Source organism: Coloeus monedula (assembly GCF_965178545.1).
Source record: "Coloeus monedula genome assembly, chromosome: 1".
In the NCBI taxonomy this organism is placed as follows: domain Eukaryota; kingdom Metazoa; phylum Chordata; class Aves; order Passeriformes; family Corvidae; genus Coloeus; species Coloeus monedula.
The window spans coordinates 72,513,123-72,529,041 of NC_138781.1; the positions used below are offsets into that span (position 1 = coordinate 72,513,123).

The window sequence follows — 15,919 nt, forward strand, 5'->3', positions numbered from 1 at the left end:
AATACACAGGACTTCTTCCTTTTTCTCCATAGTAAAAAACCATGAAAATTTATACATTTATATGTGATCCCTGGCTGTAATAAGGTAACCATATCTTGCCTACAAATTCGTAACAAAAGAGAGAAGATGGCTATGTTTATTATCTAGAGATTGGTATTTTTCATATATTTATGCATGTGTGTATAACAACCTATATATATTTTAGATATGTAAATGTGTTTTATATGTAAAACTATCTGTTATAGATCAACTTTAGTTACGATCAGCATTTCTTCAAGAAAAACAGGAAACCATTGTTTCTTCTCCAGTGATGACCCTCTTGGGAGATCAATTTTTTTAAAACTGAGACCTAAAGAAATTGCTGTCTTACAACGTTTTATATTGTTATGCTGTGGTGGCACTTTCATGTGTTTAGGCCTTGCCTTGTCCAGTAAGTTGATTCTGTATAAGGTGAGAGTGTTGCACCCTCTCCTGTTAGGCCACTCCTACTTTTGTCTGCCATCAAAAAATAAACAGTGGCATGAAAAAAAAAAAAAAGTTAGTTTGCTTTTGAGGGCAGAAAGGCTGCTGCCTAGCTACTTACCTGAGTAATTTTAGGGCACTCACCCTGAAATTTATCAGTGAGACATCACACAAGCAAGTGGCTAGTAGTTTGGAGATTGGCATGTTTGGCAGGATGATAAGGATGAGTAATTTAGTGACAGTGAGAAAAAAGTGTCTTCATCGGGGCCCAGCAGGATTTGTTAGAGGTCATGGGTTATACGCCACACAATTACAATTCTGTAAAGTACGTGGGAAGAAGAGATGTCTGGCCACCTTTGCGTTGCAGAGCCTAAGGAAGGAAAAATGTGGTGATTATTGAAGAAGACAGACATTTATACAGAGCTGTCAAGGAAAGATACCATCATACTTTTCAGAGCAGAACGATGCACTCTGAGGCAAATTCAAAAAAAAAGATTAAAACCTGGTCACCTTATTTTCAGCCCTGCAGAAATATGAGCAGTCACTTCTATCTCAACTCTGAGCTGGAAAGTAAAATCTTTGTGTGGATAAAAAACACAAGACATGCCACATACCTTCAGAAACTGAAGATGATAATCTAGCAGTATTTTGCAAGTAGTGGCAATGGGTCTGCAGGATCTACTCCACCAGCTGTGTCAAGATGGGAAGACAGCCCCTAGGATTCAGGCTGCTTCATAGGCCAGCACTGTCCCACTGCAATTGCATTTGTCACATGGCTTGGCATGGAAGCCACACATAACCTGCTCACCAGCCACAGGTGTCCCTGAGAGTCAGGCACTGGCCATACAGAGACCTTTGGAGAGGACAGAGTTCAGAGTTCTCAATGTGACCGGATTTTTTGAAGTTTTAGGGTAACAGCATATTCTTTCAGTGTCTGCAGAACATTCAGATTTTGCTTCTGTAATTTTTCTTACTTAATTCTACAATTTAGCTCTTACTGCACCTCTTCTTACACATCTCTGATGCTCTGTTATATAGGGAAAACCTCTCCTGCTTGCTTTTTTTCCCCAATAGCAATGAAGGATTCCATGAAGTGGCTTATTCCTTTGATTGCTTCCTGCCAGCAATGCAAAGGATTGGTACTGTTTCCATATGAACACACAAACACCTAATAACCAGAGTTGGGTTACAGGACGGATCAGTGCTTACTCTTCAGTAATTTCTTTTTCCCCATTTGTTGTCTCACATCTGCTGATAAACCCCATTCTGAAGCCCTAAAGCCTTCTCCTGGATTCAGACAGAAGGCAATAGTAAGGTTTTCAAGTTCACAAGAAACAGCTGACCATATAGACCTGTACTAAATCTTTGAACAAGGACAAATTGTCAGGTTTTGAGGGCTGGACCTGTCAGAACCAAAGTACGTAGTTTTGCAGGCAGAATTTAAACATCAAATAATTCAGAAGGAGCTGAAAAGCAACTTTTATACTTCTATTCTTCTATGTCTTCCCCTGATGACAAAGGGGTTCTTTATTGCACATTCTTTCCAGGGGAATTTAATTGCAATGTGTTACCAAAAGAGGTCAATAAAATTTTGGGTAACCAATTTGCTGAGCAAATCATAGCGCCTTTTTCCCCAATGGTCAATGAAAATCGCCTAGCACTGACCTATGCACTGGCTTCCAGCCACCTACCAGAAGAGTAAATGTGGTGTATGAGCTACAAACATGCATGATGAAAAAAGAGCACAATAGGTAGCCACTTAAGTCTCTAATCTGGGAGAATGATCTACAGTGAGTACTTGCTGCTGAAGTGCTTTCTTTAGACTCGGCGTGGTGAGGACACTGTAAGAAGGCTGTTGTGTTTCGGAGGGTTAATGAGTGTCAGTGTGTAAATACTGGTGCAGTCCTTCTGCTGAGGCAGGGGATGTTTATAGATGGGAATTTTTCAGCAGCTATAAATGGAAGGTCTGTTTGTTTTGTCTCAAGCACATGGGAAAGTCTTGATCATAACTTAAGAAATTCAAGGCTAATGGCTTAAAAAAATCCTTACGTTTCAAAGTTCAGCTTACAATGCCATAGCATAAGCTCTGGAAGGGAGGCAGCAGAGCAGGCAAGCTGCAGCAGCTCAGCAAAGGCTGACAGCACAGCACTGGTGGCTCTGCACTTGTGAAATGTCTGTACGCCTGTGGTTTGCTAAGGAAGCCACTCACACATAAATCTGTGCTTTTATTGCATTTGAGTGAAGAGGTGCAGCAGTAGATAACATCATCTGTTGGCACAGGGACAGCAAACAGCAGCTTGTACCTTTCTCCTGCAAAGTCATCTGCCCCGGCTGAATATGATTGACTGAGAAGTCACGTACTCAGTCTCATCTATCTCCCCAGTTGGGGGAGAAAAAAACTGCAATTCAGGTTTCAGCATTTTTGTAATCCCTCTGAGCCTCCCATTAAATTTGCTCTACTGTGTGGGAAAGGATTAAAGATTCTTTGGGCTCCAAAACACAGTATACAAAAATTAAGTACTACAGCATGGTTTGTGGTAAGGCAGCAACTAAAGTGTATAGCCTGCCACATAACCCAGAGCAGCGAGTTCTCTTTGACAAGTAACACTTGTTGACAGCTTAAAATTTCTGTTGGTAACACATGCCACAGTTGTGTATGGCCTTTGTTTTAAATATTCTGTATGCAACATATTTCATAAGTAACTTCAAAAATAATCAGAGTTGTTCATATGCTGTTACAAACTTAGCTCAGAGTGCCAAAAGAAGGGAATGTTTGCTGGCAAGGAAAACTTCTGTTCCTTTACGAACAGCTTCGTAAGTGCTCCCTTGTAATAAATATTTCAAGATTAAAATCAATGTGTTACAAGTTTCAGACAAGGCTGTTTATCAAGATGAAATAGTTCATTTCCTAAAAGGCAATATTATTCACATTTTTTGTGAGTGTTAGCATAGATGAGAAATTTTTATTCAAGAGTGGCCAGGATTTTTTCCTCACAAAAAAGGGTAAACAGAAAATGCCAAAAACATTCTTTCCCTAATTTTTTACTACTTTGAGAGCCTGACTTGCTGTTAGGCTTAATTTGCATAGTTTTAAATTCTACTAAATATACCATGCTTAGTGTAATTAAGCATCTAGCCTTTTTTGTCCTAATTCAACACTTCAATGTATGAACCTTTTTTTTTGTGAAAAGGACACAGAGCTACTGTGTACCCAGGCCTGAAGGAGAAAGTAGGGGCAAGAAAGGGCATAACAGATATTAAAAAGTAGACTCCAAAATCTATACTTTTAAAAATAAATGTTGTCTTCTGCTTTCATTACCCTACTTGCATGAAACTTCCTCCTTCCCCATCTCAGCTGCTAAGCCAAGAGCTGTGTGTGACGACCACCAGCTGCATATCCAGCCACAATTTACTGATGTTATGGGGCAGACTAGAAAGTGCTAAAGAACAAGAGGAATCAAAGCATCAATGTTGCATTTTTGTCATTTTTCATTTTCTTATTGCACTAGAAAGCACAAATATAAGAGGTCTGAATGCCACGTTATGAACAAGAGGTAGTTCCAGTGTGTGTAAAATGCTACTGCTGAACTAACAACTGTTGAATGGTTTTTACCATTCATAAGGCAAATTAAATTAGGATTCCAAAGGAACTGGAAAATAATTCCATGCCATGCAATTTATATCTAGGCTCTCCACCCAAAAAGCATAAAAAATATCTGCTGATTCTATCCATATTTTTATTTTTCATTATATTCATCTTTTAATTTTTCTAAACATAGAGCCTGCTTGCTTTTTCTCTGTAGTAACTTCTAATGTTAATTTTTGAGACTTTAAAGGGTATTCGTCAATGTCATTATTTCAAGATTTTATATATGCAAGTATTTTATGTATTGGTTATTTTTCTTAAGGTCTAGACAATTGTATTATTTACAAAAAGAAATGTTTATAGAAAGACAAATGTAATTATGGAAAAGCTTAATATATGGGCTATTATTCAGTTCTTGGGATTTTTTGTGCAGCCTAAATTATAACCTGTTTACTTTCCTGTTTCAGCTTTCTGATATTTTGGTTCAATTTCAGGTTACAATTGGCCAGCTGTACTCCACAGAAAAATTGGTCATTGAGAGTCCAGGAAACACATAGCCAAGAGAAGCCGCTGATCCTGAAGCAACACTGGACCATCTTCAGCATCCTACAGTGCCACATACAGAGGCATAAACCCACTGCACATGTCTGAGCTTGTCTGTTCAGCAAAAGAAATGCCTGAGAGACTCAGTTTTTGGCAACCAAAGTACGATTTTCTAAAGGGTCACATGTTCTAAGAGAAATGGCTGTGATTTATAATAGTATGTAAGGTAGTCTTGAAATCTGTTTGCTTGTATGTCCCATGTGATGGAATAGATCCTGCCCTATTTCAGCAATAAAACTACATTAAACTACCTGTAACCAGATACATTATTCTGCTGCTGACCTTGTCTCTCACTGACCACAAAAAATGTGTTAGATTTAGAACCCCTCACCCAGTTACTAAGTTTGTATTGATCCTGTTGTATTTAAAAATATACAGCATCTGAATTAAATGTCTAAATACATATTTTATTTTAAGTATTAAAACCAGAGATGGATATCATAGGCTGCATTGTGTGGCTTCCTTGAAGAGCATCCCTTGACATTTCAGGAGGTGACATAAAAATTTCACTAGTTCTTTCTTCAGTTTCCAAGAGTTAATAACCAGTCTTGTCCTACTTTTAGCAATTAACTGATCAGAATAGCAGAATCTAAGACTTGAATTACTGAGGCTTGGGAGCTTTCAAATGTTTTTTCACCATCACATCCTTTAATTTGTTGAGGTGCAGCTATTAGCAGAAAGCTCCACATCAGTTTATGAAAGATTTCCCTTTTTCACGAGGATCATGAATTTTGGCAGAACAAAAGGAACCTAACTGGAACAGTAACTCAAATGCTGGAAGTCATAAGGTGGCAACAAGCTTTGCCTAGAAAAAGTGGAACACTCAGTATAGCATTTTATTGGTTATTCTTAAATCTGTAGAATGCTGAACACTTAAGACCACAGATTAATAAAAAAAGCAAGCAAAATTTTTGATCAGGTTCTGCTCAAGTCCTTGCTGTGCTTGAAATTTTTTTCTATTAGAAATCTGCAGAAAAATTAAGCAGTAGAATGCTATTTTAATGGCATACAGAAAAAAAAAAGTTTCCTTTTATTTCAGTGAATTGTTGTGGGGTTTTTTGAGTAGAGAAACAGAAGCTCAAAACTAGTTCCATGGCACTGTTGCCTTTGAAAACCACTCCTTATTTTTCTTGCTTCACAAAATTCATTTTTGTTTATGTTCTTCTGTGTTGTTCATTCATTATTGAAGTGTCTAATTTAGAACAAACTCCCATTCCTCACTGCCCTTTAAAGTGTATTTTACCATTTTGTACAGTTAGATTGAGATGTCTAGTAATGCATTTCATATGGACAATACAGTGTACAGAATAAAATAGTGTGTTCCTGAGACTGCAAATGTAGCCCCCTTCTCCGTTTCAGATAAAAAGCAAATACAGTAACAATTCTCCCCTTATTAGGTGTATAAGTGTTGCAATGTAAATTGGTTTTAGTGAGCATTTTATTAAAATGGAATTTAATTATTCTAATAGGTAATATACATTCGATTCTGTATTTGAAATCTCCACATTCACAACTGGATAATTAAGTGCACTTAAGTTAATGGTGAAACTGCAGGGGAAGAAGGGTTTGATTGCTTTTTAGGCTTCCAGTGAGCTCACAGAAATGTAGTAACATCTCACACTCCTGGATGGCACAGGCTTGGAAGGGCTGCCAGTTTTATACTGTAAGAAACTTAGTTGCTAAAACACTACATGTAAAAATCCTTGTCTAAAACAGCTTAATTACTGGAACAAGCACTGCATACCATTTCAAGATCTGAGAATGTATGCTAGGAAGGAAAATAAACATACTTATAAATAGCATAGCCCTGATTTTATAGAGGGACAACTCCATCAGTAACATTTTTACTATTTAAATCTATGTTTTCACCATGTTTATAAAAAAATAAGAGAACTCTTTCAATGCATAATCATTTACTCCAAAATACCTTTCCAGTAAAGTTCTTTAGCATTGTTTCCAACAAGAATACAGCTGTAGATGGTACATGCTGTCATATTGGCAGGCAGTCACGGGAACATGAAATGTCTCATTAATTCCCTCCAAAGTATGAAGGAGATTACTTCTCCATTAATGCCTGAAAATTCTGTTGTTACGTTTTCGTGGTAGATAGAACACTACTGCAGTCCCAATTCATGCTGTCTGCTCCAACTTTTTTTTTTTTTCAAGGTTACCACTCAGATTGTCTCTCCCTTCCCTATTTCTGTCTGCAGAGGAGCAGTAGTAACCTTCAGGTACACTCTACAGAGAGGACCATGAAAGGGGGAAAAAAAAGTAATGGGGCTCTGTAATTTCACTCTGTCCCCAGTCCATACTGCAGAGGGTAAGACAGCTGACTTTCTCAGTCAAGGACAAATTAGTTCTTACTTGAAATTACTGATCAGCTTATCATACAGTATTTATGCATTACTTATTAGAAGCAAGGTAAGAATGTCTCTGCTGCTACAGTCCAAAAGTCTGCGTAACACTATCTAGCTTGTTAATAGGAGTGCAAAGCTGGCAGAGGTATTACCACTTACTCCTCAAACCCAACACAGTCACAGCATTTTAGATGCTTGTTCCCTGTTTTGGACAAGTCTTTATGTTTCCTTTGCTTGTAACACACATGTAAGCCCATGCTCAGTAAGTGTTAATTATGTGCGTATCAGTTGTACCTGATTGAAAGATACCTACAAATATATTTTCCCTTGCCTGATGCCTTTTTAAGGTATTTTGCCAAAACATGCCCACTTCTGTACAAAAACATAGCTTGACAAATGCTTTATCATTGAAATCCTACAAGCTATGGAAGGAAAATACTTGCTAACCACACCTGGCTTAGGAAGTTGAGCCCAGCTGTAGGCTGGGATGACTTTAGTGTTGTGTTGGTGTCCCCTTTCCGTGTTCTTACTCCTGGCTAGGGATGTGCTCATTGTCACCAAGGGAGAGAGCGGACTGGAGAGCTGGCACTGTGCTCCAGCTTCAGAGCTGCTGTGCTCTTACAGCTGCACCTTCTGTGCTTCACCAGTTCCGTTTACGTTGCAATACTCATTAAATCTCTCTTGGCACGCTGTCAGAAGCTTTGTTGGATTTTGTCAAAGCAGTGTAAACAACAGGAATAGTTAAAACACAAAGGAATGATCCCATGACTCACGTACAATGTCCGCTATTATAAAAAGTATATATTTTTTCCTTAGAACAGAGCTCAATAAATATCTTTACTAAAGCTGCAATGTCTTAGCAAAATAAGTTTGCTTTTGTATTATATTAAAAATGTTTTTTCTGATCTTGACATTTTAGCAAACTATTGACCTCAGCAGTATAAACCAAAATTTGAATGTTTGCCTATACTGAAGTTTGTCATTACTTTTGCAGGATAAACTTGGAAACAGCACTCTGAAAGGAAAAAAGGAACCATTTGATTAATATTAGTAACTGTTCAAAGGACAGGCATTTCTGTTGTGTGTTACAACCTCTCAAGAAATTCTTCTGCTTTTGAAAGCACGGTTTCAAAATGCCCAGATATACCAGAGGTACAGATTTTCAGGAGGAGAGCAACCCAAGAGAGAAGCATGCGAACACTTTACATACAATGTTGAAATAGGCTATGAAGGATTTTAACTGACTACTCCCTTTTCTCAAAAGGTATTTCTATGTAAAAAAAACTTCCAAGTTTCCAGGCATTAAAAGCAAAACTTTTACCCTCTAACATCAGCAGCTAGAATAATTTTATGGAGAAGCACCAGCCCCTCAACTTTACTTCCTGTAATGCAACATAAATGCGTCTCTCCCAATACCCAGCACAGACCATACGTACGCGTAAACAGAGCCATGAAAGAGCTGTGCACTGACTGTTTTCCTGAGTTTTCCATAATGATCTACAGTGAAATCCTGGCATTATTCAAGTCAGGACTATACTGTTCGCTTTGTTCCACCAGTCTTAACACAGGCATAATTCTTTCATACTCTTGGGAATATTTTGCTTGATGACCTTTATAAAAAAAAAAGAACTAAGCTCTGCAGCTCTTTAACTAAGCGTTTACATTCCTACTTTTCCTTTTTTCAGTATTTTAGAATATAGTGTGTGAGGCCTTAATGTGAAAGCAGGGAAAAAAACAGGGAGAGAAGCCAGTAATTCTTCCAAAACTGTGTATTTTCTACAACCGTAAAAGGAAAAAATTTTGAACTCTCAAACCTGTTTCACAAGCATGTGCACCTTCAAAAAGATTCCGCAGCTTACAGAGGTAATTAAATATTTTTTGCAATGCTTCTTTCTAAACTACTTACCTTTTTTACTGTTAAACCAGTATGTACTGAAACTTTGCAAGAGGGTGAAATGATGGTAATTAGTGCATTCAAGTAACTACTCTTCTGTGTTCGAGAAAAAGAACTATGGAGACCTGTGAAGAATGTACAGGCTTTCTATTGAAAGAGTACACGCCATAAATATTTATAACAGTCTTTGGCAATATGCTAATCCAAGGCAAGTAATTTTCCCTCTCTCAGAAAGAATAATGAAAAAACAATTAAGGTGATTTAATTACTGCCATGCACAGACAGCAGATTTTGAACTCATGACAGATGAACATTCATCACAGTGCCATGTTATCCTAACCCCATAACGCAAGACTCTGAACAGAGTGGACAATTAAACCTCGATCATTTCCCTTACCTTCCTGCAGTACTTTGGGCTGGATCCAAATCCCAGGGAAGCCAATGGGAGCAGAAGCCAGACTTTCCAAGTACTGACTGAAAGCTCCAATTTTAAATAAAACAGAAGTAGTTTTCATGCAAGCTTACAGATCTTCATGACACCAAAGTAAATTTAGCTTCACAGTCCTTTTCTCAATCATTTAAAGCTGAATCTAAAAGTAAGTGTACATGGCAAAAAATTGCTTAAGGAAGATTTAGCTTTGATGTCCATCACAGTTACCCCTATAGGGTTTCAACTATATTAAACTTTTTTCATTTATATACACCTATAAAACCATTTGGCAGCTATTCCTCCCCTAAATCCTTAATCCATGGTGGGGGAACAGAAATCTGCACAAAATAAAAATCTTTGGAGCTAGTGTTTTTCCAAAAGTGCAGTAAATCTTAAATTTCTTATTTAAGTTAGGGGAGGGAGCATGTTTATGAGCACATCCTCCAAAAGTTATGCTTTGAATCTTTATGAAATACATTAACAGTAATGCAACCAAACAGGAAGAGTGCTTCACTTAGCGTTTTACTCTACTGGCGTTTAGATTTTAATAGAATTAAAACTATTTCACTTTGATGATATTTCTTTGAGAATAATGTTGCAATTACACCATGTGTCTCAACCTGTGACCAGGAGCAGGAGCCCTGGGTTTTGCTGATGTGGGCTTGCCAGCCTTCGGTATACACATGGTCCAGTTGGATTTTTACAACTGCTGCCCAGTGTAATCTTTGATAAAGCCTTGCATTTCCATAGCCCTCCATAACCTCAGCTATGAAAATACAGACAACTGTGAGTAGGCTGTCTTTGAACCCTGCTTTGGAAATCTAAGCTTCTGTAAAATCTTAAGAGCACAGAAATGTACTGTCTATTAAAAAGTGAGTATGTTTGATTCCCATCTAGAGGTTTCCCCCTTCCTTTCACAAAAAGTATTTCTTAATAACAAATAAAAGCACTTTACCAGGTATCAAAGCACAAAAATGTTGTGCTTTAATTAACACAATTAGCAGGATCTTCGATTGGCAACAATTTTCTGAAGCACTCAGAAGATTTTACTGTCTAGCCTCAGCAAGTACTTTCTTGTATTTCAAATTTCAGGTCACACATCTGAAAAGCACACAGAAATGTTACACATTCTGGATGTCGATGTTTACAGTGGACCAGAGAACATTTCCAGCCCTCTATCAATAGGCACAGCTAGCCAGGATTCTTCCTGGTACCACCTCTGCCCGGACACAGCCATCAGCATATGGCTGCTCCTTTAAATTGTGTTAAGGAGAGATCCCTCCCCTCCTTTTTCTGACGATGTTTCCTCCTTCTCTGAAGCAACTAATAAACAAAGCACAGAATAAGGAATGGGCTCCAGAAATCCCAAATTATTAAATTGTACTTAAATGAAGGATCAATCTTGACACTGTTAGGATCACACATCAGCTTAAGAGCACACTATGTCATTGATGCAGCAATCTGAAGAAAGGCTAATTCATACCAGGTTATCCCATGTAACATCCTGTAATCCTGTAATGCATGATAGATTTAAAACAAACTTGTGTAGGGAAGTAGTAGAGTTCACTATTCTCACTTAAAACCTTTTTGGCGAGAGTTCACATGTAACTTGGAGGACAAGATTCCCAACTTCTGTTTGCCCGCACAGAGCTTTCCCTCTGTGCGTTGTCAAAGCAACTGATACAGTTTAACAGCAGAATGGTTTCTGAGGGAATTAAACACCTCCTTGTCTCTGGCTGTATTCTCACACTGTTGTTTATGTACAGGCTTTTTCAGGAGGAGGGAGGACAGGCTATGTTTCAGCAGCAGTGCGCGTGTGAGCAGAACTGCAGGACCTTTAGTCTGAAGCTCCCTCTGCTTCACGTCTTTCTCCCAGCAGATCCCCTGCTTTTAGCTCTGGATCTGTTCCAGCTATCTCCAAAGGCAGGTTAGCTGTAGGCTTTTAAATATTCTCAAGTATGGGGAATTTTATAAAGAAGCTGTTTTTTCTAATGTTCTCATAATGCCCTTTAAGACATTTTACATCTTCAGAGGAAATGGAGACCTGAAAAATCTCACGGTATGCTCTGTTTCAAAAAAGGAAAATGACATTCCATGGTCTTACTGAAGACCATACATCCATGTCAGAGCATTTTCTGCACTCTCACAATGTCTTATCTATTCTTTTGTTAACAAAAATTAACCCGTATTTTGAGATACTGTATCAAAAGACAACAAGCAGAGTCAAAGTTGCAGAAGAGCCAGAACAAAACTTGACCGAAACCCACCTATTTTCCACCCATGCTAGTAAAGCTTCCTCTCACCCCAGCTCTGCTCAAGACATCCATCACAAGGGGCTGTCACGGACTTAGAGGGTGATTTGCCTCATGGCTCTGGCAGGACAACAGTCATTTTCAGCTACAGCCCTAAATGCTGCTTGCAGACGGGATCATCCCTGGTCAGGACACGCAGACAACAGGGTGGGGACACAACCAGGTTGCAAAATGTGAAGTTTCCTGTTACGTTTTGCTTTAAAAAAAAAAAAAAAAAAAAAAGATGTGTAATGGTGAGCTTTATGGCCTTTTTTAAAACTCTTTTTTATTCTTACAAACCCATTTGCATTGGTAGTTTTTGCTTAATTTCAGGAGTTGGTACACCAGCAGTAGTCAACCTATAGGCTTGCAGTGTAAGAGTGAAGACTATAAAATCAATTCAAGTGTCCAGCGCCATAAAGTCCAGCTGTGTGCACAACAAAGTCCTTTCCCAGCAACATACAAATACAGAAAAATATGTAGCAAAAAAGCTGAATAAATTATAAATACTTGAGAAATGTGGTGCAAAATGTAACATAAGGAGAGCAGAACTAAGGCACTTGTTTCCATTTGTTACTGAGGACACCCTCTCTGTATCACATCGGCACTCCTCAGTGAGAAGGGTCATCCAAACCAGCAACTACTCCCCAAATCCGAAAATACAGAACCGTGTATGAGATGGACACCATCTTTTACTTCGCAGTGCATGACTCAAAGGTGTTACCAAAGTTCTCCTGATAAACACAGCATCAGCAAGTATTTTAACTCCTCCTTCGTCCCGGTTTTAGACTTGTCAGCTGTGTGAAAAGAAGTCACCAGTCTATTTTAAGCAAAAACATTTCTGCAGAAGTCCCTGTTAGCTGCTATTAGCCAGATGGGACCTACACGCGAGCCTGGGGAGCAGTATCAAAGTGTGTTGAATGACAAAAACCAGAGCAGCCCAGTCCAGCCCCAGATCCAGCCCCAAAACAGAGTGCCTGGCTGTTCAGAGCCGCCGCAGCCGTGGCAAAGGTGGGGCGAGCACGCAAGCCTGTCACAGATTTGACAGGTGCTCACAACAGTGAATCGTATTGTTACGGAGTCCATTAAACTAAAAGAAAATAACGAAAAAAGGACAAAGCACACCGTTGCTGTCGCAGTACTGTGTCTTTCAAATGGATCTGAGAACGAGAAAATTGGGATCCTAAGTTAAACCTGTAGCGAGCACGCAACCAAGTTTTCACACGAGTGCTCTTGACTAATCGGGTAAGTGGAGTCAAGCCCAATTCAAGACCTCAAAAATTCACTTCAAGAGGGTAAAAGCAAAGCCCACGCTACTCAGTCTCCTTGCTCTCTCTCTCTCAAAAAAAAGAAAAAAGACAACCAAAAAGGAGAACAATTCCACAAGCCACAGCAATGCGAGCCTACGCACATCCATGTTTCGCTGGCAGAAACTGAAGCGCCTGCTTAAAAACCACCAGACTTGGGGCAGTCTCCGGGACGGGGCCCTCGGCGCGCTGGCGTCTCCCTCCCGAGGCGGGCCTCGCTCCGGGCGCGGGGTGCGGCCGCCTGCCCCTGCCCGGCCGGGTCCCCTCGGCTCCCCTCGCCCGGCGGGCGTCAGTAGCGGGGGGCGGCGGGGGCCGGCGGGGCGGCGGCGGGCGGCGCGGGGCCGCCCCCGGGGCAGCCGCAGCACCGCAGCGTGTAGTTGCGGCCGCCGTTGTTGTCCCAGAACTCGCCCTGGGGGCTGCGGTAGCGGATGGCGAAGTGCAGGGCCGAGCCCTCCCGCAGGCTCGGCGGGACGCACAGGGTGAAGCAGTAGCGCTCGGCCGGCGGGTCGGGGGGCAGGGGCGCGGCCGGGACGTCCACGAAGGAGAGCCACTCGTTGAATGTGTAGCGCACCGTCACTTCCTTGGGGCCGGGGCCGCCCAGCACTTGCACCGTGCCCCGCACGTCGGTGGGCGCCGCGGGCCGCCCCAGGCGCTCCAGGCAGACGCGCTGCCGCCGCAGCCGCTCGGCGCTGGGCTCCCCGCCGTCGGGGAAGTCGGGCACCAGGAGCAGCGCGGGCGGCGGGGGGTCGGCGCCGGGCGGCGGCGGGTCTCGCTCCTCGCCGGGCGGGCTCTGCAGGTGCGACAGCGCGGCGGGCGGCACCTGCGGCTCCTCGGCGTCGCTGAAGTGCTTGACGCTGGCGAGGCTCAGCCCCAGCGAGTCAGCGAACTGCACCCGCTTCTTGCACTTGCCGCAACAATCTTCGCCCGCCGCTGCCTCTCCCTCCTCTTCCTCCTCCTCCCCCTCCTCCTGCCGCTCGCCGGGGCCGGGGGACGGCGGCCGTCCGCAGCGGCGCAGCTCCAGCAGTACCAGCCGCTCCCCCGCCGCCTCCCGCTTGGCGTCGCGGGGCACCGTCGGGGCCGCGCCGCGGAGCCGCCGCTCCTCCGCCGCCAGCTCTTGCCGCGGGCGTGCGGGGCTCGCCATGGCGGGGCGCCCCGCTGGGCCCGTCCCGGCCGCCCCTGTGCCGCCAGGCGAACGGGCCGGCACCGCTTTATCCCGCGCCCCCGCCGCAGGCCCCGGGCGGGGGGCGCGCCCCCCCGCCGGCCCCGGAGCCTCCCCGCGGGGCTGGAGCTGGGGCGGCCGCGGGCGGGGGCGGGACCTCCCTGGACGGGCAACGCGGAAACAGCCGCGACGGGCGGCCCCGCACGTCCTCCCGCCCGCCGGGGGCCGGCGTTACCAGGGCACGGAGCAGCGAGCAGCGAGCAACGCTCGGTGTTTTACGGGCTTGGAGGAGACAGGGGCAGCGGGGACAGGCGCCCCGCCGGGGTCCCCCCGCCGCCCCGCACACTCAGGCCGGGGGAGAACGCGCGGCCGTGGGCTGCTGGAGCAGGCTTCGTTATTACTCTAATTAATTATGATTATTATTGTTATCGTCATCACCGTCGTCGTTATTTAGGCTTCCACCCGTCGGAGGTTCCCCGAAGAAAGAGCACGGAGGGTCAGGATTAAGCAGGAGCTCCCCAGCCCCAGACTGGCATCACCGAGGAGTTCCATCCATTCAGGGAACGGGAGGCGGTGGGAGTTGAGCGGCCTCTCGGGACCGCGGCTGAGCTGCTGCTCTCCCCGCCGGCCCGGGCGTAAGAAGGGCTGGGGGCTGCCCGTGAGCCGTGTTCGTCTGCTGCTGGGAGTTTGTGAGACCCCTGGCTTTTGCATGTAAATCAGTTTCCACCCGTCCTAACTGCAGAGAAAGATCTTTGAGACCAGAGCTCGAGGACAAAACCCCAAAGGTAAAACAAACTCCAAAGGCGTTAACTTTTTATAAAGTACAATATGTTTTGTAGGCAAATCTCTATTTTTTACCCACACCCGGCACTAACTGTAGTTACTTGCGTAAAATGAAGTCCTAAGGCTCAGGAGGCACACGTGTGCACAAACAGCCTTTTAGAAGGTCAGGCTATCTCCAAAGTTTCCAATTAAAAACAAAAAATCAAGAAGGGAAAACAAAATACAGGCATTGCCCGTTAAATAAATAAAGAGAAGTAGAATCCCTCTCAGTTTTATTTAGTCATGACGCATAGTAAACAGCATCCTTATAACGACATGTTTTTATAAGTAGGATGAGGTCCACATCTGAGAAGTTTCCAAACTTGGTTCTATACTTTGTGCATGCCACAGCTATTGTCTGGGGTGATTTGCACGGATGATTGCAAAAATACTACATTATTAAACTTTCCTCCATTCTTTTTCTCATGGAAGAGACAGCAAAAAGCATAGGCAAACAACCCAGTGCTTTTTGAAGCAACATACTCCCACTATGGATTTAGCAAGGAGGTTTTCTGTTTGTTTTGCATAGGTTGTTTTATTTTTAGCATCAGTCTGGTTGCCAAAAAGCAGCCTCCCAGTGTGAGTGAATACACTGCAGTTCAACTGAGTGTGCAGTCTGGGTCTCTCAGAGGAATGAATGTCAAAGCAGCAGAAACATCACCCAACAGTTTTCTTTGCAGACACTGCGGTGAGGGTGTTCTTGCAACACCTTGACAGAAGAGCTGAACAGCGAGCAGTTCCTCAGAAGTGCTGGATACTCTGAGTACTTGACATTTGTTTGTCGCTGGGTTTAGGGCCTTGTAAGAAGAGGAATGAAGAACAAACATCCTGGCTGGTGCCTGCTGTGCTAATGGAAAACATGATGAACACCAGTTTGCCATCAGCTGCTCATCACCAGCTCTGCTGGGAGCTGCCAGGTTTGGCAGACTGTTGGCTAAACATGGTTGCATTCCTTTGCCTTGTCTGCTCCAAGGGAGCTGCTGTGCCACCACTTCAGTTCTTTGAACC

General features: G+C 43.0%; 2 protein-coding genes across 2 annotated transcripts in view; one reads left to right on the top strand and one right to left on the bottom strand.

The window, feature by feature from the left end:
- Positions 1 to 4,978, top strand: part of LYRM4 (LYR motif containing 4) — an 87,842-nt gene extending 82,864 nt beyond the window's left edge. Inside the window, exon 3 of the mRNA XM_082296839.1 lies at positions 4,543 to 4,978. Within this exon, the coding sequence (XP_082152965.1) occupies positions 4,543 to 4,605 (63 nt within the window). The 3' untranslated portion in view covers positions 4,606 to 4,978. The remainder of the gene's footprint in view (positions 1 to 4,542) is intronic.
- A 6,966-nt stretch (positions 4,979 to 11,944) lies between these two features.
- PPP1R3G (protein phosphatase 1 regulatory subunit 3G) lies at positions 11,945 to 14,071 on the bottom strand (the record flags this gene model as incomplete). Its single annotated transcript, XM_082293385.1, has 1 exon — positions 11,945 to 14,071. One exon carries the CDS (start codon positions 14,069 to 14,071, stop codon positions 13,220 to 13,222), a length of 852 nt encoding a protein of 283 aa, XP_082149511.1. The 3' UTR covers positions 11,945 to 13,219.
- Between the last annotated feature and the right edge of the window lie 1,848 nt (positions 14,072 to 15,919).